At 37.7% G+C, this 22,931-nt stretch overlaps 7 protein-coding genes across 7 annotated transcripts in view; all 7 read left to right on the top strand.

Annotated features, from left to right (window-relative positions):
- The window catches only part of LOC101241526 (serine-rich adhesin for platelets), a 17,839-nt gene extending 12,136 nt beyond the window's left edge, over positions 1-5,703 (top strand). The window contains exon 2 of the mRNA XM_065812365.1: positions 1-5,703. This exon is cut by the window's left edge and continues 2,482 nt beyond it. Within this exon, the coding sequence (XP_065668437.1) occupies positions 1-5,701 (5,701 nt within the window). The 3' untranslated portion in view covers positions 5,702-5,703.
- An 857-nt stretch (positions 5,704-6,560) lies between these two features.
- On the top strand, positions 6,561-7,385 carry LOC136087982 (uncharacterized). The gene has a single exon (XM_065811618.1). It carries the CDS (start codon positions 6,561-6,563, stop codon positions 7,383-7,385), a length of 825 nt encoding a protein of 274 aa, XP_065667690.1.
- A 99-nt stretch (positions 7,386-7,484) lies between these two features.
- LOC136087981 (uncharacterized) lies at positions 7,485-10,194 on the top strand. Its single transcript, XM_065811617.1, has 3 exons — positions 7,485-8,318; positions 8,401-9,850; positions 9,893-10,194. Exons 1-3 carry the CDS (start codon positions 7,485-7,487, stop codon positions 10,192-10,194), a joined length of 2,586 nt encoding a protein of 861 aa, XP_065667689.1.
- Positions 10,190-12,823, top strand: LOC136088517 (serine-rich adhesin for platelets-like). The gene has a single exon (XM_065812366.1). It carries the CDS (start codon positions 10,248-10,250, stop codon positions 12,726-12,728), a length of 2,481 nt encoding a protein of 826 aa, XP_065668438.1. The 5' UTR covers positions 10,190-10,247; the 3' UTR covers positions 12,729-12,823.
- A 187-nt stretch (positions 12,824-13,010) lies between these two features.
- Positions 13,011-13,657, top strand: LOC136087980 (uncharacterized). Its single transcript, XM_065811616.1, has 2 exons — positions 13,011-13,145; positions 13,235-13,657. The coding sequence occupies exons 1-2, from the start codon at positions 13,011-13,013 to the stop codon at positions 13,655-13,657; spliced, it is 558 nt and encodes a 185-aa protein (XP_065667688.1).
- Positions 13,658-13,702: 45 nt separating this feature from the next.
- LOC136087979 (serine-rich adhesin for platelets-like) lies at positions 13,703-15,681 on the top strand. Its single transcript, XM_065811615.1, has 5 exons — positions 13,703-13,843; positions 13,900-14,887; positions 14,951-15,109; positions 15,151-15,380; positions 15,436-15,681. The coding sequence occupies exons 1-5, from the start codon at positions 13,703-13,705 to the stop codon at positions 15,679-15,681; spliced, it is 1,764 nt and encodes a 587-aa protein (XP_065667687.1).
- A 53-nt stretch (positions 15,682-15,734) lies between these two features.
- Positions 15,735-22,672, top strand: LOC136087978 (serine-rich adhesin for platelets-like). The gene is made up of 13 exons (XM_065811614.1): positions 15,735-15,864; positions 15,911-16,024; positions 16,068-16,554; positions 16,714-18,112; positions 18,159-18,551; positions 18,722-19,019; positions 19,085-19,471; positions 19,515-20,924; positions 20,971-21,324; positions 21,395-21,622; positions 21,855-21,925; positions 22,170-22,317; positions 22,365-22,672. The coding sequence occupies exons 1-13, from the start codon at positions 15,735-15,737 to the stop codon at positions 22,670-22,672; spliced, it is 5,727 nt and encodes a 1,908-aa protein (XP_065667686.1).
- Positions 22,673-22,931: the final 259 nt, after the last annotated feature.

Raw genomic sequence — 22,931 nt, 5'->3', positions numbered from 1 at the left:
GTTCAGTACAACAGTGTCACCGATTTCATCAAAGTTACCAACAACTATTGAACAGGAAACTTCTCAGAAACCTTCTGTATCAGAAAAGTCAACAATTTTAGCAACAAAAACTGATAAAGCACAATCTAGCCAAGCATCATCAGTATCTGGCAGACAAGCATCTACTGTAGCAACTGAAGAACATCAAACCTCAGAAATAGAAAAGCAATTCAGTACAACAGTGTTACCAACTTCATCAAAGTTACAAACATCTATTAACCAAGAAACATCTCAGAAACCTTCTGTATTGGAAAAGTCAACTATTGTAGAAACAAAGAATGTCGAATTACAATCTACTCAAGCATCATCTGTATCTCGTAAACCAATCTCTACTGAAGCAACTGAAGGTCATCAAACCTCAGCTATAGAAAAGCAATTTAGTTCAACTGTGTCACCTATTTCATCAAAGTTACCAACAACTATTGAACAGGAAACATCTGAGAAACCTTCTGTTTCAGAAAAGTCAACACTTTTAGCAACAAAAACTGTTAAAACACAATCTACCCAAGCCTCATTGGTATCTGACAAACCAACCTCTACTGCAGCAACTGAAGAACATCAAACATCAGCAATAGAAAAACAATTCAGTACAACAGTGTCATTGACTTCATCAAAGTTACAAACATCTATTAACCAAGAAACATCTCAGAAACCTTCTGTATTGGAAAAGTCAACTATTGTAGAAACAAAGAATGTCGAATTACAATCTACTCAAGCATCATCTGTATCTCGTAAACCAATCTCTACTGAAGCAACTGAAGGTCATCAAACCTCAGCTATAGAAAAGCAATTTAGTTCAACTGTGTCACCTATTTCATCAAAGTTACCAACTACTATTGAACAGGAAACATCACAGAAACCTTCTTTATCAGAAAAGTCTACAGTTTTAGCAACAAAAACTGATAAAACACAATCTATCCAAGCCTCATTAGTATCTGACAAACCGACCTCTACTGTAGCAACTGATGAACATCAAGCATCAGCAATAGAAAAGCAATTCAGTACAACAGTGTCACCAACATCATTAAAGTTACAAACATCTATTAACCAAGAAACATCTCAGAAAACTTCTGTATTGGAAAAGTCAACTATTGTAGAAACAAAGAATGTCGAAATACAATCTACTCAAGCATCATCTGTATCTCGTAAACCAATCTCTACTGAAGCAACTGAAGGTCATCAAACCTCAGCTATAGAAAAGCAATTTAGTTCAACTGTGTCACCTATTTCATCAAAGTTACCAACAACTATTGAACAGGAAACATCTGAGAAACCTTCTGTTTCAGAAAAGTCAACACTTTTAGCAACAAAAACTGTTAAAACACAATCTACCCAAGCCTCATTGGTATCTGACAAACCAACCTCTACTGCAGCAACTGAAGAACATCAAACATCAGCAATAGAAAAACAATTCAGTACAACAGTGTCATTGACTTCATCAAAGTTACAAACATCTATTGAACAGGAAACACCTCAAAAATCTTCTGTATCGGAAAAGTCAACAATTGCAGCAATGAAGACTGATAAAGCACCATCTAGCCAAGCATCATCAGTATCTGGCAGACAAGCATCTACTGTAGCAACTGAAGAACATCAAACCTCAGAAATAGAAAAGCAATTCAGTACAACAGTGTTACCAACTTCATCAAAGTTACAAACATCTATTAACCAAGAAACATCTCAGAAACCTTCTGTATTGGAAAAGTCAACTATTGTAGAAACAAAGAATGTCGAATTACAATCTACTCAAGCATCATCTGTATCTCGTAAACCAATCTCTACTGAAGCAACTGAAGGTCATCAAACCTCAGCTATAGAAAAGCAATTTAGTTCAACTGTGTCACCTATTTCATCAAAGTTACCAACTACTATTGAACAGGAAACATCTGAGAAACCTTCTGTTTCAGAAAAGTCAACACTTTTAGCAACAAAAACTGTTAAAACACAATCTATCCAAGCCTCATTAGTATCTGACAAACCAACCTCTACTGCAGCAACTGAAGAACATCAAACATCAGCAATAGAAAAACAATTCAGTACAACAGTGTCATTGACTTCATCAAAGTTACAAACATCTATTGAACAGGAAACACCTCAAAAATCTTCTGTATCGGAAAAGTCAACAATTGCAGCAATGAAGACTGATAAAGCACCATCTAGCCAAGCATCATCAGTATCTGACATACCAACATCTACTACAGCAACAGAAGAACATCAAACCTCAGTAATAGAAAAGCAGTTCAGTACAACAGTGTCACCGATTTCATCAAAGTTACCAACAACTATTGAACAGGAAACTTCTCAGAAACCTTCTGTATCAGAAAAGTCAACAATTTTAGCAACAAAAACTGATAAAGCACAATCTAGCCAAGCATCATCAGTATCTGGCAGACAAGCATCTACTGTAGCAACTGAAGAACATCAAACCTCAAAAATAGAAAAGCAATTCAGTACAACAGTGTTACCAACTTCATCAAAGTTACAAACATCTATTAACCAAGAAACATCTCAGAAACCTTCTGTATTGGAAAAGTCAACTATTGTAGAAACAAAGAATGTCGAAATACAATCTACTCAAGCATTATCTGTATCTCGTAAACCAATCTCTACTGAAGCAACTGAAGGACATCAAACCTCAGCAATAGGAAAGCAATTTAGTTCAACTGTGTCACCTATTTCATCAAAGTTACCAACAACTATTGAACAGGAAACATCTGAGAAACCTACTTTATCAGAAAAGTCAACAATTTTAGCAACAAAAACCGATAAAACACAATCTACCCAAGCCTCATTGGTGTCTGACAAATCAAATACTACTGCTGCAACTAAAGAACATCAAAGCTCAGCAATAGAAATAAAGTTTAGTACAACAGTTTCACCGATTTCATTAAAGTTACTAACAACTATTGAACAGGAAACATCTGAGAAACCTTCTTTATCAGAAAAGTCAACACTTTTGGCAACAAAAACTGATAAAACACAATCTACCCAAGCCTCATTGGTATCTGACAAACCAACCTCTACTGCAGCAACTGAAGAACATCAAACATCAGCAATAGAAAAACAATTCAGTACAACAGTGTCATTGACTTCATCAAAGTTTCAAACATCTGTTGAACAGGAAGCATCTCAGAAATATTCTGGATTGGAAAAGTCAACAATTGTAGTAACGAAAAATGTCAAAACACAACCTACTCAAGTATCATCAGTATCTGATGAACTAGCCACTACTGCAGCAGCTGTAGAACTTCAAACATCAGAAAAAGAAAAGCAATTCAGGACAACAGTTTTACCAACTTCATCAAAGTTACAAACATCTATTAACCAAGAAACATCTCAGAGTTCTTCTGTACTGGAAAAGTCAACTATTGTAGAAACAAAGAATGTTGAAACACAATCTACCCAAGCTTCATTGGTATCTTACAAACCAACCTCTACTTCAGCAACTGAAGAACATCAAACCTCATCAATAGAAAAGCAATTCAGTACACCAGTGTCACCAACATCATTAAAGTTACAAACATCTATTAACCAAGAAACACCTCAAAAATCTTCTTTATTGGAAAAGTCAACAATTGCAGCAAAGACTGATAAAGCACAATCAAGCCAAGCATCATCAGTATCTAGTAAACTAACCTCTACTGCACCAACTGAAGAACATCAAACGTCAGAAATAGAAAAGCAATTCAGTACAACAGTGTCACCTATGTCATCATCATCTACTGAAACAAAAACATCCATTAAACCTTCATTATCAGGAAAGTCAACATTTTCAGCTATAACAACTGATAAATTACAAACATTTAAAACATCATCAATCCCAGTTGAATCCACTTCGTGTGCTGAGGAAATTCAATTCTCAACAATTAAAAGTGAAATGAGTACAAAACCGATTTCCTCAAAATTACCGATATCGGTAGAACTTGATGCGTCTTCTAAAAAATCTTCTTTTATAGAAAAAACAACAATTTTAGCTACAAAGAATGATCAAACCCAATCTACTCGAGCATCATCAGTCTCAGTTCAACCAACAACCTGTGCTGATGAACATAAATCAATAAAACGATCTAATACAACAGAGTCACCAATTTCATCAAAGTTATCAACATCTATAGAACAAGAAACCTCTCAGAGTTTTTCTATACTAGAAAAGTCAACAATTTTAGCAACAAAAACTGATAAGACACAATCGAATCAAGCATCATTAGTTTCTAGTAAATCAACCTCTACTGGCTCAACTGAAGAACAACAATCTTCAGGAATATTAAAACAATTCAGTACAACAGTGTTACCTATGTCATCATCATCATCTATTGAATCAAAAACATCCATTAAACCTTCTGTATTAGAAAAGTCAACACTTCCAGGAACAATAGCTGATGATTTACATACTTTTAGAACGTCATCAGTTTCAGTTCAACCGTCTTCATGTGCTGAGGAACATCTAACCCCAACAATAAAAAACCATGTAAGTACAAAACTAACACCAATTTCCTCAAAATTACAAATATCAAAAAAATTTGAAACATCTTCTCAAAAATCCACTATATCAGAAAAGACAACAATTTCAGTTACAAAGAATGATCTAACGCAGTCTACTAAAGCATCATCAGTTCCAGTTCAACCAACAACTTGTGCTGATGAACATAAAATAATAAAACAACTTAGTACAACAGAGTTGTCACCAATTTCATCCAAGTTACTAACAAATATTGAACACGAAACATCGCAGAAAACTTCTGTATCAGATAAGTCCACATTTGTATCAACAAAGACTGATGAAACAAAATCTACTCAAGCATCGTCAGTATCTAATCAACCAACTTCTACTGATGCAACTGAAGAACAACAAACCTCAAAATTTGAAAAAAAATTCAGTACAACAGTGTCACCAAATTCATCAAAGTTACCAACATCTGTTGAACAGGAAACATCTCAGAAACCTGTATCAGAAAAGTCAACAGATACAGCAAAATACACTAAAAAAACACAAACTACTTACTCATCATCAGTATCTAGTAAACCAACATCCTCTGCAGCAACTGAAGAATATCTAACCTCAGCTATAGAAAAGCAATTCAGTTCAACAGTGTCACCAATTTCATCAAAGTTATCAACAACTATTAAACAGGAAACATCTCATAAGCATTCTGTATTAGACAAGTCTTCAAATTTTGTTCAACCAACAAATGATACAACTCAATCTTCAAAAGTTTCATCAATTCAAGGTAAACCAACATCCTTTCTCACAACTGTGGGACATAAAACCAATGTCTCAACAATTATTTCAACATCAATGCAACAAAATGCATCAAAAATAAAATCATCTTTTATTCAAACAACAACATCAAAGCATGATACTATGATGTTTGATTACACAAAAATATCACAAGAAACATTTGTTTCAACCAAACAAAGGTCATCAAAACGACCCACTAAAATAAAGATAAGAATTATATCCTGTAATGATTCTAGTACTAGTAATTTAAAAACAAGAATATCATCTTCACCAGTTTCATCAACATCTGCAGATATTGGAACAACCTTAGAAGCCTCAACTACATCTTCAACAATTGCAACTGTCACTTTACAAGATTCAACAATGCAGCATCAGCTATCAACTGACTCAACTACTTATGAAACATCAACTGATGTACTTTAAAGTGTATCTAGTCAGTCTGTAGAAAGCACTGTAACAACATCTACAGTTACTGATACTGAGACTTTCTCCAAGTGTCTTCAGTTTCATCAACATCTGCAGATATTGGAACAACCTTAGAAGCCTCAACTACATCTTCAACAATTGCAACTGTCACTTTACAAGATTCAACAATGCAGCAGCAGCAATCAACTGACTCAACTACTTCTGAAACATCAACTGATGTACTTTCAAGTGTATCTAGTCAGTCTGTAGAAAGCACTGTACCAACATCTACAGTTACTGATACTGAGACTTTCTCCGAAGTGTCTTCAGTTTCATCAACATCTGCAGATATTGGAACAACCTTAGAAGCCTCAACTACATCTTCAACAATTGCAACTGTCACTTTACAAGATTCAACAATGCAGCAGCAGCAATCAACTGACTCAACTACTTCTGAAACATCAACTGATGTACTTTCAAGTGTATCTAGTCAGTCTGTAGAAAGCACTGTACCAACATCTACAGTTACTGATACTGAGACTTTCTCCGAAGTGTCTTCAGTTTCATCAACATCTGCAGATATTGGAACAACCTTAGAAGCCTCAACTACATCTTCAACAATTGCAACTGTCACTTTACAAGATTCAACAATGCAGCAGCAGCAATCAACTGACTCAACTACTTCTGAAACATCAACTGATGTACTTTCAAGTGTATCTAGTCAGTCTGTAGAAAGCACTGTACCAACATCTACAGTTACTGATACGGTACTCTCCAAGTGTCTTCAGTTTCATCAACATCTGCAGATATTGGAACAACCTTAGAAGCCTCAACTACATCTTCAACAATTGCAACTGTCACTTTACAAGATTCAACAATGCAGCAGCAGCAATCAACTGACTCAACTACTTCTGAAACATCAACTGATGTACTTTCAAGTGTATCTAGTCAGTCTGTAGAAAGCACTGTACCAACATCTACAGTTACTGATACAGAGACTTTCTCCTCAGTGTATTCAGTTTCATCAACATCTGCAGATATTGGAACAACCTTAGAAGCCTCAACTACATCTTCAACAATTGCAACTGTCACTTTACAAGATTCAACAATGCAGCAGCAGCAATCAACTGACTCAACTACTTCTGAAACATCAACTGATGTACTTTCAAGTGTATCTAGTCAGTCTGTAGAAGACACTGTACCAACATCTACAGTTACTGATACTGAGACTTTCTCCGAAGTGTCTTCAGTTTCATCAACATCTGCAGATATTGGAACAACCTTAGAAGCCTCAACTACATCTTCAACAATTGCAACTGTCACTTTACAAGATTCAACAATGCAGCAGCAGCAATCAACTGACTCAACCACTTCTGAAACATCAACTGATGTACTTTCAAGTGTATCTAGTCAGTCTGTAGAAAGCACTGTACCAACATCTACAGTTACTGATACTGAGACTTTCTCCGAAGTGTCTTCAGTTTCATCAACATCTGCAGATATTGGAACAACCTTAGAAGCCTCAACTACATCTTCAACAATTGCAACTGTCACTTTACAAGATTCAACAATGCAGCAGCAGCAATCAACTGACTCAACTACTTCTGAAACATCAACTGATGTACTTTCAAGTGTATCTAGTCAGTCTGTAGAAAGCACTGTACCAACATCTACAGTTACTGATACTGAGACTTTCTCCTGAAGTGCTTCAGTTTCATCAACCTCTGCAGATATTGGAACAACCTTAGAAGCCTCAACTACATCTTCAACAATTGCAACTGTCACTTTACAAGATTCAACAATGCAGCAGCAGCAATCAACTGACTCAACTACTTCTGAAACATCAACTGATGTACTTTCAAGTGTATCTAGTCAGTCTGTAGAAAGCACTGTACCAACATCTACAGTTACTGATACTGAGACTTTCTCCGAAGTGTCTTCAGTTTCATCAACATCTGCAGATATTGGAACAACCTTAGAAGCCTCAACTACATCTTCAACAATTGCAACTGTCACTTTACAAGATTCAACAATGCAGCAGCAGCAATCAACTGACTCAACTACTTCTGAAACATCAACTGATGTACTTTCAAGTGTATCTAGTCAGTCTGTAGAAAGCACTGTACCAACATCTACAGTTACTGATACTGAGACTTTCTCCGAAGTGTCTTCAGTTTCATCAACATCTGCAGATATTGGAACAACCTTAGAAGCCTCAACTACATCTTCAACAATTGCAACTGTCACTTTACAAGATTCAACAATGCAGCAGCAGCAATCAACTGACTCAACTACTTCTGAAACATCAACTGATGTACTTTCAAGTGTATCTAGTCAGTCTGTAGAAAGCACTGTACCAACATCTACAGTTACTGATACTGAGACTTTCTCCGAAGTGTCTTCAGTTTCATCAACATCTGCAGATATTGGAACAACCTTAGAAGCCTCAACTACATCTTCAACAATTGCAACTGTCACTTTACAAGATTCAACAATGCAGCAGCAGCAATCAACTGACTCAACTACTTCTGAAACATCAACTGATGTACTTTCAAGTGTATCTAGTCAGTCTGTAGAAAGCACTGTACCAACATCTACAGTTACTGATACTGAGACTTTCTCCGAAGTGTCTTCAGTTTCATCAACATCTGCAGATATTGGAACAACCTTAGAAGCCTCAACTACATCTTCAACAATTGCAACTGTCACTTTACAAGATTGACCAGCAGCAGCAATCAACTGACTCAACTACTTCTGAAACATCAACTGATGTACTTTCAAGTGTATCTAGTCAGTCTGTAGAAAGCACTGTACCAACATCTACAGTTACTGATACTGAGACTTTCTCCGAAGTGTCTTCAGTTTCATCAACATCTGCAGATATTGGAACAACCTTAGAAGCCTCAACTACATCTTCAACAATTGCAACTGTCACTTTACAAGATTCAACAATGCAGCAGCAGCAATCAACTGACTCAACTACTTCTGAAACATCAACTGATGTACTTTCAAGTGTATCTAGTCAGTCTGTAGAAAGCACTGTCCCAACATCAACAGTTACTGATACTGAGACTTTCTCCGAAGTGTCTTCAGTTTCATCAACATCTGCAGATATTGGAACAACCTTAGAAGCCTCAACTACATCTTCAACAATTGCAACTGTCACTTTACAAGATTCAACAATGCAGCAGCAGCAATCAACTGACTCAACTACTTCTGAAACATCAACTGATGTACTTTCAAGTGTATCTAGTCAGTCTGTAGAAAGCACTGTACCAACATCTACAGTTACTGATACTGAGACTTTCTCCGAAGTGTCTTCAGTTTCATCAACATCTGCAGATATTGGAACAACCTTAGAAGCCTCAACTACATCTTCAACAATTGCAACTGTCACTTTACAAGATTCAACAATGCAGCAGCAGCAATCAACTGACTCAACTACTTCTGAAACATCAACTGATGTACTTTCAAGTGTATCTAGTCAGTCTGTAGAAAGCACTGTACCAACATCTACAGTTACTGATACTGAGACTTTCTCCGAAGTGTCTTCAGTTTCATCAACATCTGCAGATATTGGAACAACCTTAGAAGCCTCAACTACATCTTCAACAATTGCAACTGTCACTTTACAAGATTCAACAATGCAGCAGCAGCAATCAACTGACTCAACTACTTCTGAAACATCAACTGATGTACTTTCAAGTGTATCTAGTCAGTCTGTAGAAAACACTGTACCAACATCTACAGTTACTGATACTGAGACTTTCTCCGAAGTGTCTTCAGTTTCATCAACATCTGCAGATATTGGAACAACCTTAGAAGCCTCAACTACATCTTCAACAATTGCAACTGTCACTTTACAAGATTCAACAATGCAGCAGCAGCAATCAACTGACTCAACTACTTCTGAAACATCAACTGATGTACTTTCAAGTGTATCTAGTCAGTCTGTAGAAAGCACTGTACCAACATCTACAGTTACTGATACTGAGACTTTCTCCGAAGTGTCTTCAGTTTCATCAACATCTGCAGATATTGGAACAACCTTAGAAGCCTCAACTACATCTTCAACAATTGCAACTGTCACTTTACAAGATTCAACAATGCAGCAGCAGCAATCAACTGACTCAACTACTTCTGAAACATCAACTGATGTACTTTCAAGTGTATCTAGTCAGTCTGGCAACACCTAACCAACATCTACAGTTACTGATACTGAGACTTTCTCCGAAGTGTCTTCAGTTTCATCAACATCTGCAGATATTGGAACAACCTTAGAAGCCTCAACTACATCTTCAACAATTGCAACTGTCACTTTACAAGATTCAACAATGCAGCAGCAGCAATCAACTGACTCAACTACTTCTGAAACATCAACTGATGTACTTTCAAGTGTATCTAGTCAGTCTGTAGAAAGCACTGTACCAACATCTACAGTTACTGATACTGAGACTTTCTCCAAGTGTCTTCAGTTTCATCAACATCTGCAGATATTGGAACAACCTTAGAAGCCTCAACTACATCTTCAACAATTGCAACTGTCACTTTACAAGATTCAACAATGCAGCAGCAGCAATCAACTGACTCAACTACTTCTGAAACATCAACTGATGTACTTTCAAGTGTATCTAGTCAGTCTGTAGAAAGCACTGTACCAACATCTACAGTTACTGATACTGAGACTTTCTCCGAAGTGTCTTCAGTTTCATCAACATCTGCAGATATTGGAACAACCTTAGAAGCCTCAACTACATCTTCAACAATTGCAACTGTCACTTTACAAGATTCAACAATGCAGCAGCAGCAATCAACTGACTCAACTACTTCTGAAACATCAACTGATGTACTTTCAAGTGTATCTAGTCAGTCTGTAGAAAACACTGTACCAACATCTACAGTTACTGATACTGAGACTTTCTCCGAAGTGTCTTCAGTTTCATCAACATCTGCAGATATTGGAACAACCTTAGAAGCCTCAACTACATCTTCAACAATTGCAACTGTCACTTTACAAGATTCAACAATGCAGCAGCAGCAATCAACTGACTCAACTACTTCTGAAACATCAACTGATGTACTTTCAAGTGTATCTAGTCAGTCTGTAGAAAGCACTGTACCAACATCTACAGTTACTGATACTGAGACTTTCTCCGAAGTGTCTTCAGTTTCATCAACATCTGCAGATATTGGAACAACCTTAGAAGCCTCAACTACATCTTCAATAATTGCAACTGTCACTTTACAAGATTCAACAATGCAGCAGCAGCAATCAACTGACTCAACTACTTCTGAAACATCAACTGATGTACTTTCAAGTGTATCTAGTCAGTCTGTAGAAAGCACTGTACCAACATCTACAGTTACTGATACTGAGACTTTCTCCAGGTCTTCAGTTTCATCAACATCTGCAGATATTGGAACAACCTTAGAAGCCTCAACTACATCTTCAACAATTGCAACTGTCACTTTACAAGATTCAACAATGCAGCAGCAGCAATCAACTGACTCAACTACTTCTGAAACATCAACTGATGTACTTTCAAGTGTATCTAGTCAGTCTGTAGAAAACACTGTACCAACATCTACAGTTACTGATACTGAGACTTTCTCCGAAGTGTCTTCAGTTTCATCAACATCTGCAGATATTGGAACAACCTTAGAAGCCTCAACTACATCTTCAACAATTGCAACTGTCACTTTACAAGATTCAACAATGCAGCAGCAGCAATCAACTGACTCAACTACTTCTGAAACATCAACTGATGTACTTTCAACTGTATCTATACAGTCTGTGGAATGCACTGCAACAACATCTACAGAGACCGATACTGAAAACTTCCAAGTGTCTTCAGTTTCATCAACATCTGCAGATATTGGAACAACCTTAGAAGCCTCAACTACATCTTCAACAATTGCAACTGTCACTTTACAAGATTCAACAATGCAGCAGCAGCAATCAACTGACTCAACTACTTCTGAAACATCAACTGATGTACTTTCAAGTGTATCTAGTCAGTCTGTAGAAAGCACTGTACCAACATCTACAGTTACTGATACTGAGACTTTCTCCGAAGTGTCTTCAGTTTCATCAACATCTGCAGATATTGGAACAACCTTAGAAGCCTCAACTACATCTTCAACAATTGCAACTGTCACTTTACAAGATTCAACAATGCAGCAGCAGCAATCAACTGACTCAACTACTTCTGAAACATCAACTGATGTACTTTCAAGTGTATCTAGTCAGTCTGTAGAAAGCACTGTACCAACATCTACAGTTACTGATACTGAGACTTTCTCCGAAGTGTCTTCAGTTTCATCAACATCTGCAGATATTGGAACAACATTAGAAGCCTCAACTACATCTTCAACAAGTAAATGCCACTTTAAACAACATTCAACAATGCAGCAGCAGCAATCAACTGACTCAACTACTTCTGAAACATCAACTGATGTACTTTCAAGTGTATCTAGTCAGTCTGTAGAAAGCACTGTACCAACATCTACAGTTACTGATACTGAGACTTTCTCCGAAGTGTCTTCAGTTTCATCAACATCTGCAGATATTGGAACAACCTTAGAAGCCTCAACTACATCTTCAACAATTGCAACTGTCACTTTACAAGATTCAACAATGCAGCAGCAGCAATCAACTGACTCAACTACTTCTGAAACATCAACTGATGTACTTTCAAGTGTATCTAGTCAGTCTGTAGAAAGCACTGTACCAACATCTACAGTTACTGATACTGAGACTTTCTCCGAAGTGTCTTCAGTTTCATCAACATCTGCAGATATTGGAACAACCTTAGAAGCCTCAACTACATCTTCAACAATTGCAACTGTCACTTTACAAGATTCAACAATGCAGCAGCAGCAATCAACTGACTCAACTACTTCTGAAACATCAACTGATGTACTTTCAAGTGTATCTAGTCAGTCTGTAGAAAACACTGTACCAACATCTACAGTTACTGATACTGAGACTTCTCCGAAGTGTCTTCAGTTTCATCAACATCTGCAGATATTGGAACAACCTTAGAAGCCTCAACTACATCTTCAACAATTGCAACTGTCACTTTACAAGATTCAACAATTCAGCAGCAGCAATCAACTGACTCAACTACTTCTGAAACATCAACGACTAACTTTCAATCTATCTATAGAGTCTGTGGAATGCACTGCAACAACATCTACAGAGACCGATACTGAGACTTTCTCCGAAGTGTCTTCATTTTCATCAACATCTGCAGATATTGGAACAACCTTAGAAGCCTCAACTACATCTTCAACAATTGCAACTGTCACTTTACAAGATTCAACAATGCAGCAGCAGCAATCAAATGACTCGACGACAACTGAGACATCAACTCAAGAACTAACATGTGTTTCTAGTCAGTCTGTAGAAAGAACTGTACCAACATCTACAGTTACTGATACTGAGACTTTCTCCGAAAGTGTCTTCAGTTTCATCAACATCTGCAGATATTGGAACAACCTTAGAAGCCTCAACTACATCTTCAACAATTGCAACTGTCACTTTACAAGATTCAACAATGCAGCAGCAGCAATCAACTGACTGACTATTCTGAAACATCAACTGATGTACTTTCAAGTGTATCTAGTCAGTCTGTAGAAAGCACTGTACCAACATCTACAGTTACTGATACTGAGACTTTCTCCGAAGTGTCTTCAGTTTCATCAACATCTGCAGATATTGGAACAACCTTAGAAGCCTCAACTACATCTTCAACAATTGCAACTGTCACTTTACAAGATTCAACAATGCAGCAGCAGCAATCAACTGACTCAACTACTTCTGAAACATCAACTGATGTACTTTCAAGTGTATCTAGTCAGTCTGTAGAAAGCACTGTACCAACATCTACAGTTACTGATACTGAGACTTTCTCCGAAGTGTCTTCAGTTTCATCAACATCTGCAGATATTGTATGTAGCTTAGAAGACTGAACTTCATCTTCAACAATTGCAACTGTCACTTTACAAGATTCAACAATGCAGCAGCAGCAATCAACTGACTCAACTACTTCTGAAACATCAACTGATGTACTTTCAAGTGTATCTAGTCAGTCTGTAGAAAGCACTGTACCAACATCTACAGTTACTGATACTGAGACTTTCTCCGAAGTGTCTTCAGTTTCATCAACATCTGCAGATATTCAACTGTCACTTTACAAGATTCAACAATGCAGCAGCAGCAATCAACTGACTCAACTACTTCTGAAACATCAACTGATGTACTTTCAAGTGTATCTAGTCAGTCTGTAGAAAGCACTGTACCAACATCTACAGTTACTGATACTGAGACTTTCTCCGAAGTGTCTTCAGTTTCATCAACATCTGCAGATATTGGAACAACCTTAGAAGCCTCAACTACATCTTCAACAATTGCAACTGTCACTTTACAAGATTCAACAATGCAGCAGCAGCAATCAACTGACTCAACTACTTCTGAAACATCAACTGATGTACTTTCAAGTGTATCTAGTCAGTCTGTAGAAAGCACTGTACCAACATCTACAGTTACTGATACTGAGACTTTCTCCGAAGTGTCTTCAGTTTCATCAACATCTGCAGATATTGGAACAACCTTAGAAGCCTCAACTACATCTTCAACAATTGCAACTGTCACTTTACAAGATTCAACAATGCAGCAGCAGCAATCAACTGACTCAACTACTTCTGAAACATCAACTGATGTACTTTCAAGTGTATCTAGTCAGTCTGTAGAAAGCACTGTACCAACATCTACAGTTACTGATACTGAGACTTTCTCCGAAGTGTCTTCAGTTTCATCAACATCTGCAGATATTGGAACAACCTTAGAAGCCTCAACTACATCTTCAACAATTGCAACTGTCACTTTACAAGATTCAACAATGCAGCAGCAGCAATCAACTGACTCAACTACTTCTGAAACATCAACTGATGTACTTTCAAGTGTATCTAGTCAGTCTGTAGAAAGCACTGTACCAACATCTACAGTTACTGATACTGAGACTTTCTCCGAAGTGTCTTCAGTTTCATCAACATCTGCAGATATTGGAACAACCTTAGAAGCCTCAACTACATCTTCAACAATTGCAACTGTCACTTTACAAGATTCAACAATGCAGCAGCAGCAATCAACTGACTCAACTACTTCTGAAACATCAACTGATGTACTTTCAAGTGTATCTAGTCAGTCTGTAGAAAACACCTACATCAACATCTACAGTTACTGATACTGAGACTTTCTCCAAGTGTCTTCAGTTTCATCAACATCTGCAGATATTGGAACAACCTTAGAAGCCTCAACTACATCTTCAACAATTGCAACTGTCACTTTACAAGATTCAACAATGCAGCAGCAGCAATCAACTGACTCAACTACTTCTGAAACATCAACTGATGTACTTTCAAGTGTATCTAGTCAGTCTGGTACACTGTACCAACATCTACAGTTACTGATACTGAGACTTTCTCCGAAGTGTCTTCAGTTTCATCAACATCTGCAGATATTGGAACAACCTTAGAAGCCTCAACTACATCTTCAACAATTGCAACTGTCACTTTACAAGATTCAACAATGCAGCAGCAGCAATCAACTGACTCAACTACTTCTGAAACATCAACTGATGTACTTTCAAGTGTATCTAGTCAGTCTGTAGAAAACACTGTACCAACATCTACAGTTACTGATACTGAGACTTTCTCCGAAGTGTCTTCAGTTTCATCAACATCTGCAGGATTGCATAATCTTAGAAGCCTCAACTACATCTTCAACAATTGCAACTGTCACTTTACAAGATTCAACAATGCAGCAGCAGCAATCAACTGACTCAACTACTTCTGAAACATCAACTGATGTACTTTCAAGTGTATCTAGTCAGTCTGTAGAAAGCACTGTACCAACATCTACAGTTACTGATACTGAGACTTTCTCCGAAGTGTCTTCAGTTTCATCAACATCTGGAACATTGGAACAACCTTAGAAGCCTCAACTACATCTTCAACAATTGCAACTGTCACTTTACAAGATTCAACAATGCAGCAGCAGCAATCAACTGACTCAACTACTTCTGAAACATCAACTGATGTACTTTCAAGTGTATCTATTCAGACTGTGGAAAGCACTGTACCAACATCTACAGTTACTGATACTGAGACTTTCTCCGGTGTCTTCAGTTTCATCAACATCTGCAGATATTGGAACAACCTTAGAAGCCTCAACTACATCTTCAACAATTGCAACTGTCACTTTACAAGATTCAACAATGCAGCAGCAGCAATCAACTGACTCAACTACTTCTGAAACATCAACTGATGTACTTTCAAGTGTATCTAGTCAGTCTGTAGAAAACACTGTCAACATCTACAGTTACTGATACTGAGACTTTCTCCGAAGTGTCTTCAGTTTCATCAACATCTGCAGATATTGGAACAACCTTAGAAGCCTCAACTACATCTTCAACAATTGCAACTGTCACTTTACAAGATTCAACAATGCAGCAGCAGCAATCAACTGACTCAACTACTTCTGAAACATCAACTGATGTACTTTCAAGTGTATCTAGTCAGTCTGTAGAAAGCACTGTACCAACATCTACAGTTACTGATACTGAGACTTTCTCCGAAGTGTCTTCAGTTTCATCAACATCTGCAGATATTGGAACAACCTTAGAAGCCTCAACTACATCTTCAACAATTGCAACTGTCACTTTACAAGATTCAACAATGCAGCAGCAGCAATCAACTGACTCAACTACTTCTGAAACATCAACTGATGTACTTTCAAGTGTATCTAGTCAGTCTGTAGAAAGCACTGTACCAACATCTACAGTTACTGATACTGAGACTTTCTCCAAGTGTTTCAGTTTCATCAACATCTGCAGATATTGGAACAACCTTAGAAGCCTCAACTACATCTTCAACAATTGCAACTGTCACTTTACAAGATTCAACAATGCAGCAGCAGCAATCAACTGACTCAACTACTTCGAAACATCAACTGATGTACTTTCAAGTGTATCTAGTCAGTCTGTAGAAAGCACTGTACCAACATCTACAGTTACTGATACTGAGACTTTCTCCGAAGTGTCTTCAGTTTCATCAACATCTGCAGATATTGGAACAACCTTAGAAGCCTCAACTACATCTTCAACAATTGCAACTGTCACTTTACAAGATTCAACAATGCAGCAGCAGCAATCAACTGACTCAACTACTTCTGAAACATCAACTGATGTACTTTCAAGTGTATCTAGTCAGTCTGTAGAAAGCACTGTACCAACATCTACAGTTACTGATACTGAGACTTTCTCCGAAGTGTCTTCAGTTTCATCAACATCTGCAGATATTGGAACAACCTTAGAAGCCTCAACTACATCTTCAACAATTGCAACTGTCACTTTACAAGATTCAACAATGCAGCAGCAGCAATCAACTGACTCAACTACTTCTGAAACATCAACTGATGTACTTTCAATTGTATCTAGTCAGTCTGTAGAAAGCACTGTACCAACATCTACAGTTACTGATACTGAGACTTTCTCCGAAGTGTCTTCAGTTTCATCAACATCTGCAGATATTGGAACAACCTTAGAAGCCTCAACTACATCTTCAACAATTGCAACTGTCACTTTACAAGATTCAACAATGCAGCAGCAGCAATCAACTGACTCAACTACTTCTGAAACATCAACTGATGTACTTTCAACTGTATCTATAGAGTCTGTGGAATGCACTGCAACAACATCTACAGAGACCGATACTGAGACTTTCTCCGAAGTGTCTTCAGTTTCATCAACATCTGCAGATATTGGAACAACCTTAGAAGCCTCAACTACATCTTCAACAATTGCAACTGTCACTTTACAAGATTCAACAATGCAGCAGCAGCAATCAACTGACTCAACTACTTCTGAAACATCAACTGATGTACTTTCAAGTGTATCTAGTCAGTCTGTAGAAAGCACTGTACCAACATCTACAGTTACTGATACTGAGACTTTCTCCGAAGTGTCTTCAGTTTCATCAACATCTGCAGATATTGGAACAACCTTAGAAGCCTCAACTACATCTTCAACAATTGCAACTGTCACTTTACAAGATTCAACAATGCAGCAGCAGCAATCAACTGACTCAACTACTTCTGAAACATCAACTGATGTACTTTCAATTGTATCTAGTCAGTCTGTAGAAAGCACTGTACCAACATCTACAGTTACTGATACTGAGACTTTCTCCGAAGTGTCTTCAGTTTCATCAACATCTGCAGATATTGGAACAACCTTAGAAGCCTCAACTACATCTTCAACAATTGCAACTGTCACTTTACAAGATTCAACAATGCAGCAGCAGCAATCAACTGACTCAACTACTTCTGAAACATCAACTGATGTACTTTCAAGTGTATCTAGTCAGGTCTGTAGAAAGCACTGTACCAACATCTACAGTTACTGATACTGAGACTTTCTCCGAAGTGTCTTCAGTTTCATCAACATCTGCAGATATTGGAACAACCTTAGAAGCCTCAACTACATCTTCAACAATTGCAACTGTCACTTTACAAGATTCAACAATGCAGCAGCAGCAATCAACTGACTCAACTACTTCTGAAACATCAACTGATGTACTTTCAAGTGTATCTAGTCAGTCTGTAGAAAGCACTGTACCAACATCTACAGTTACTGATACTGAGACTTTCTCCGAAGTGTCTTCAGTTTCATCAACATCTGCAGATATTGGAACAACCTTAGAAGCCTCAACTACATCTTCAACAATTGCAACTGTCACTTTACAAGATTCAACAATGCAGCAGCAGCAATCAACTGACTCAACTACTTCTGAAACATCAACTGATGTACTTTCAGGTATCTAGTCAGTCTGTAGAAAGCACTGTACCAACATCTACAGTTACTGATACTGAGACTTTCTCCGAAGTGTCTTCAGTTTCATCAACATCTGCAGATATTGGAACAACCTTAGAAGCCTCAACTACATCTTCAACAATTGCAACTGTCACTTTACAAGATTCAACAATGCAGCAGCAGCAATCAACTGACTCAACTACTGCTGACATCAACTGATGTACCTACAAGAGTATCTAGTGATTCTGTAGAAAGCACTGTACCAACATCTACAGTTACTGATACTGAGACTTTCTCCGAAGTGTCTTCAGTTTCATCAACATCTGCAGATATTGGAACAACCTTAGAAGCCTCAACTACATCTTCAACAATTGCAACTGTCACTTTACAAGATTCAACAATGCAGCAGCAGCAATCAACTGACTCAACTACTTCTAAAACATCAATGATGTACTTTCAGTGTATGAGTCAGTCTGAAACACGGTACCAACATCTACAGTTACTGATACTGAGACTTTCTCCGAAGTGTCTTCAGTTTCATCAACATCTGCAGATATTGGAACAACCTTAGAAGCCTCAACTACATCTTCAACAATTGCAACTGTCACTTTACAAGATTCAACAATGCAGCAGCAGCAATCAACTGACTCAACTACTTCTGAAACATCAACTGATGTACTTTCAACTGTATCTATAGAGTCTGTGGAATGCACTGCAACATCTACAGAGACCGATACTGAGACTTTCTCCGAAGTGTCTTCAGTTTCATCAACATCTGCAGATATTGGAACAACCTTAGAAGCCTCAACTACATCTTCAACAATTGCAACTGTCACTTTACAAGATTCAACAATGCAGCAGCAGCAATCAACTGACTCAACTACTTCTGAAACATCCACTGATGTACTTTCAAGTGATCAGTCAGTCTGTAGAAAGCACTGTACCAACATCTACAGTTACTGATACTGAGACTTTCTCCGAAGTGTCTTCAGTTTCATCAACATCTGCAGATATTGGAACAACCTTAGAAGCCTCAACTACATCTTCAACAATTGCAACTGTCACTTTACAAGATTCAACAATGCAGCAGCAGCAATCAACTGACTCAACTACTTCTGAAACATCAACTGATGTACTTTCAAGTGTATCTAGTCAGTCTGTAGAAAGCACTGTACCAACATCTACAGTTACTGATACTGAGACTTTCTCCGAAGTGTCTTCAGTTTCATCAACATCTGCAGATATTGGAACAACCTTAGAAGCCTCAACTACATCTTCAACAATTGCAACTGTCACTTTACAAGATTCAACAATGCAGCAGCAGCAATCAACTGACTCAACTACTTCTGAAACATCAACTGATGTACTTTCAAGTGTATCTAGTCAGTCTGTAGAAAGCACTGTACCAACATCTACAGTTACTGATACTGAGACTTTCTCCGAAGTGTCTTCAGTTTCATCAACATCTGCAGATATTGGAACAACCTTAGAAGCCTCAACTACATCTTCAACAATTGCAACTGTCACTTTACAAGATTCAACAATGCAGCAGCAGCAATCAACTGACTCAACTACTTCTGAAACATCAACTGATGTACTTTCAAGTGTATCTAGTCAGTCTGTAGAAAGCACTGTACCAACATCTACAGTTACTGATACTGAGACTTTCTCCGAAGTGTCTTCAGTTTCATCAACATCTGCAGATATTGGAACAACCTTAGAAGCCTCAACTACATCTTCAACAATTGCAACTGTCACTTTACAAGATTCAACAATGCAGCAGCAGCAATCAACTGACTCAACTACTTCTGAAACATCAACTGATGTACTTTCAAGTGTATCTAGTCAGTCTGTAGAAAACACTGTACCAACATCTACAGTTACTGATACTGAGACTTTCTCCGAAGTGTCTTCAGTTTCATCAACATCTGCAGATATTGGAACAACCTTAGAAGCCTCAACTACATCTTCAACAATTGCAACTGTCACTTTACAAGATTCAACAATGCAGCAGCAGCAATCAACTGACTCAACTACTTCTGAAACATCAACTGATGTACTTTCAAGTGTATCTAGTCAGTCTGTAGAAAGCACTGTACCAACATCTACAGTTACTGATACTGAGACTTTCTCCGAAGTGTCTTCAGTTTCATCAACATCTGCAGATATTGGAACAACCTTAGAAGCCTCAACTACATCTTCAACAATTGCAACTGTCACTTTACAAGATTCAACAATGCAGCAGCAGCAATCAACTGACTCAACTACTTCTGAAACATCAACTGATGTACTTTCAAGTGTATCTAGTCAGTCTGTAGAAAGCACTGTACCAACATCTACAGTTACTGATACTGAGACTTTCTCCGGTGTCTTCAGTTTCATCAACATCTGCAGATATTGGAACAACCTTAGAAGCCTCAACTACATCTTCAACAATTGCAACTGTCACTTTACAAGATTCAACAATGCAGCAGCAGCAATCAACTGACTCAACTACTTCTGAAACATCAACTGATGTACTTTCAAGTGTATCTAGTCAGTCTGTAGAAAGCACTGTACCAACATCGACAGTTACTGATACTAAGACTTTCTCCGAAGTGTCTTCAGTTTCATCAACATCTGCAGATATTGGAACAACCTTAGAAGCCTCAACTACATCTTCAACAATTGCAACTGTCACTTTACAAGATTCAACAATGCAGCAGCAGCAATCAACTGACTCAACTACTTCTGAAACATCAACTGATGTACTTTCAAGTGTATCTAGTCAGTCTGTAGAAAACACTGTACCAACATCTACAGTTACTGATACTGAGACTTTCTCCGATGTTTTCAGTTTCATCAACATCTGCAGATATTGGAACAACCTTAGAAGCCTCAACTACATCTTCAACAATTGCAACTGTCACTTTACAAGATTCAACAATGCAGCAGCAGCAATCAACTGACTCAACTACTTCTGAAACATCAACTGATGTACTTTCAAGTGTATCTAGTCAGTCTGTAGAAAATAAAGCACTGTACCAACATCTACAGTTACTGATACTGAGACTTTCTCCGAAAAGTGTCTTCAGTTTCATCAACATCTGCAGATATTGGAACAACCTTAGAAGCCTCAACTACATCTTCAACAATTGCAACTGTCACTTTACAAGATTCCTAACAGCTACAGTACAGTAGTTGACTGACTCAACTACTTCTGAAACATCAACTGATGTACTTTCAAGTGTATCTAGTCAGTCTGTAGAAAGCACTGTACCAACATCTACAGTTACTGATACTGAGACTTTCTCCAGCGTCTTCAGTTTCATCAACATCTGCAGATATTGGAACAACCTTAGAAGCCTCTGACTATCCTCCAAGGATTGTAACTTCACTTTAACAAGATTCAACAATGCAGCAGCAGCAATCAACTGACTCAACTACTTCTGAAACATCAATGATGTACTTTCAAGTGTATGAACTGAGTCTGTAGAGAAAGCACTGTACCAACATCTACAGTTACTGATACTGGAGCTTCCTCCAGTGTTTTCAGTTTCATCAACATCTGCAGAATTGCAAGAACCTTATAAAGTCTTCTCAACTACATCTTCAACAATTGCAACTGTCAGTTCACAGATTCTCAGAATGCAGCAGCAGCAGTCAACTTACTTAAACTCACTTCTGAAACATCAACTGATGTACTTTCAAGTGTATCTAGTCAGTCTGTAGAAAGCACTGTACCAACATCTACAGTTACTGATACTGAGACTTTCTCCAGTGTCTTCAGTTTCATTAACATCTGCAGATATTGGAATAAACCTTAGAAGCCTCAACTACATCTTCAACAATTGCAACTGTCACTTTACAAGATTCAACAATGCAGCAGCAGCAATCAACTGACTCAACTACTTCTGAAACATCAACTGATGTACTTTCAAGTGTATCTAGTCAGTCTGTAGAAAGCACTTTACCAACATCTACAGTTACTGATACTGAGACTTTCTCCGAAGTGTCTTCAGTTTCATCAAATATTCCTGCAATATTTGGCAACAACCTTACAGCTTTACTAGACCTCCAACAATTGCAATGGTCACTTTACAAGATTCAACAATGCAGCAGCAGCAATCAATGATCTTACTACTTCTGAAACATCAACTGATGTACTTTCAAGTGTATTAAGTCAGTTGTAATAAAGCACTACTAATATTACAGTTACTGATACCTAAAATTTTCCTCCAAGTGTCTTCAGTTTATCTCAACATCTGCAAGATTGGAATAACCTCAGAAGCCTCAACTACATCTTCAGAATTGCAACTGTCACTTTACAAGATTCAACAATGCAGCAGCAGCAATTTAACTCACTCAACTACTTCTGAAACATCAACTGATGT

The sequence above is a fragment of the Hydra vulgaris genome, chromosome 12 (genome assembly GCF_038396675.1).
Source record: "Hydra vulgaris chromosome 12, alternate assembly HydraT2T_AEP".
In the NCBI taxonomy this organism is placed as follows: Eukaryota; Metazoa; Cnidaria; class Hydrozoa; order Anthoathecata; family Hydridae; genus Hydra; species Hydra vulgaris.
The sequence above is the reverse complement of the archived record's forward strand: the minus strand, read 5'-3'. Positions and strand labels throughout refer to the sequence as shown.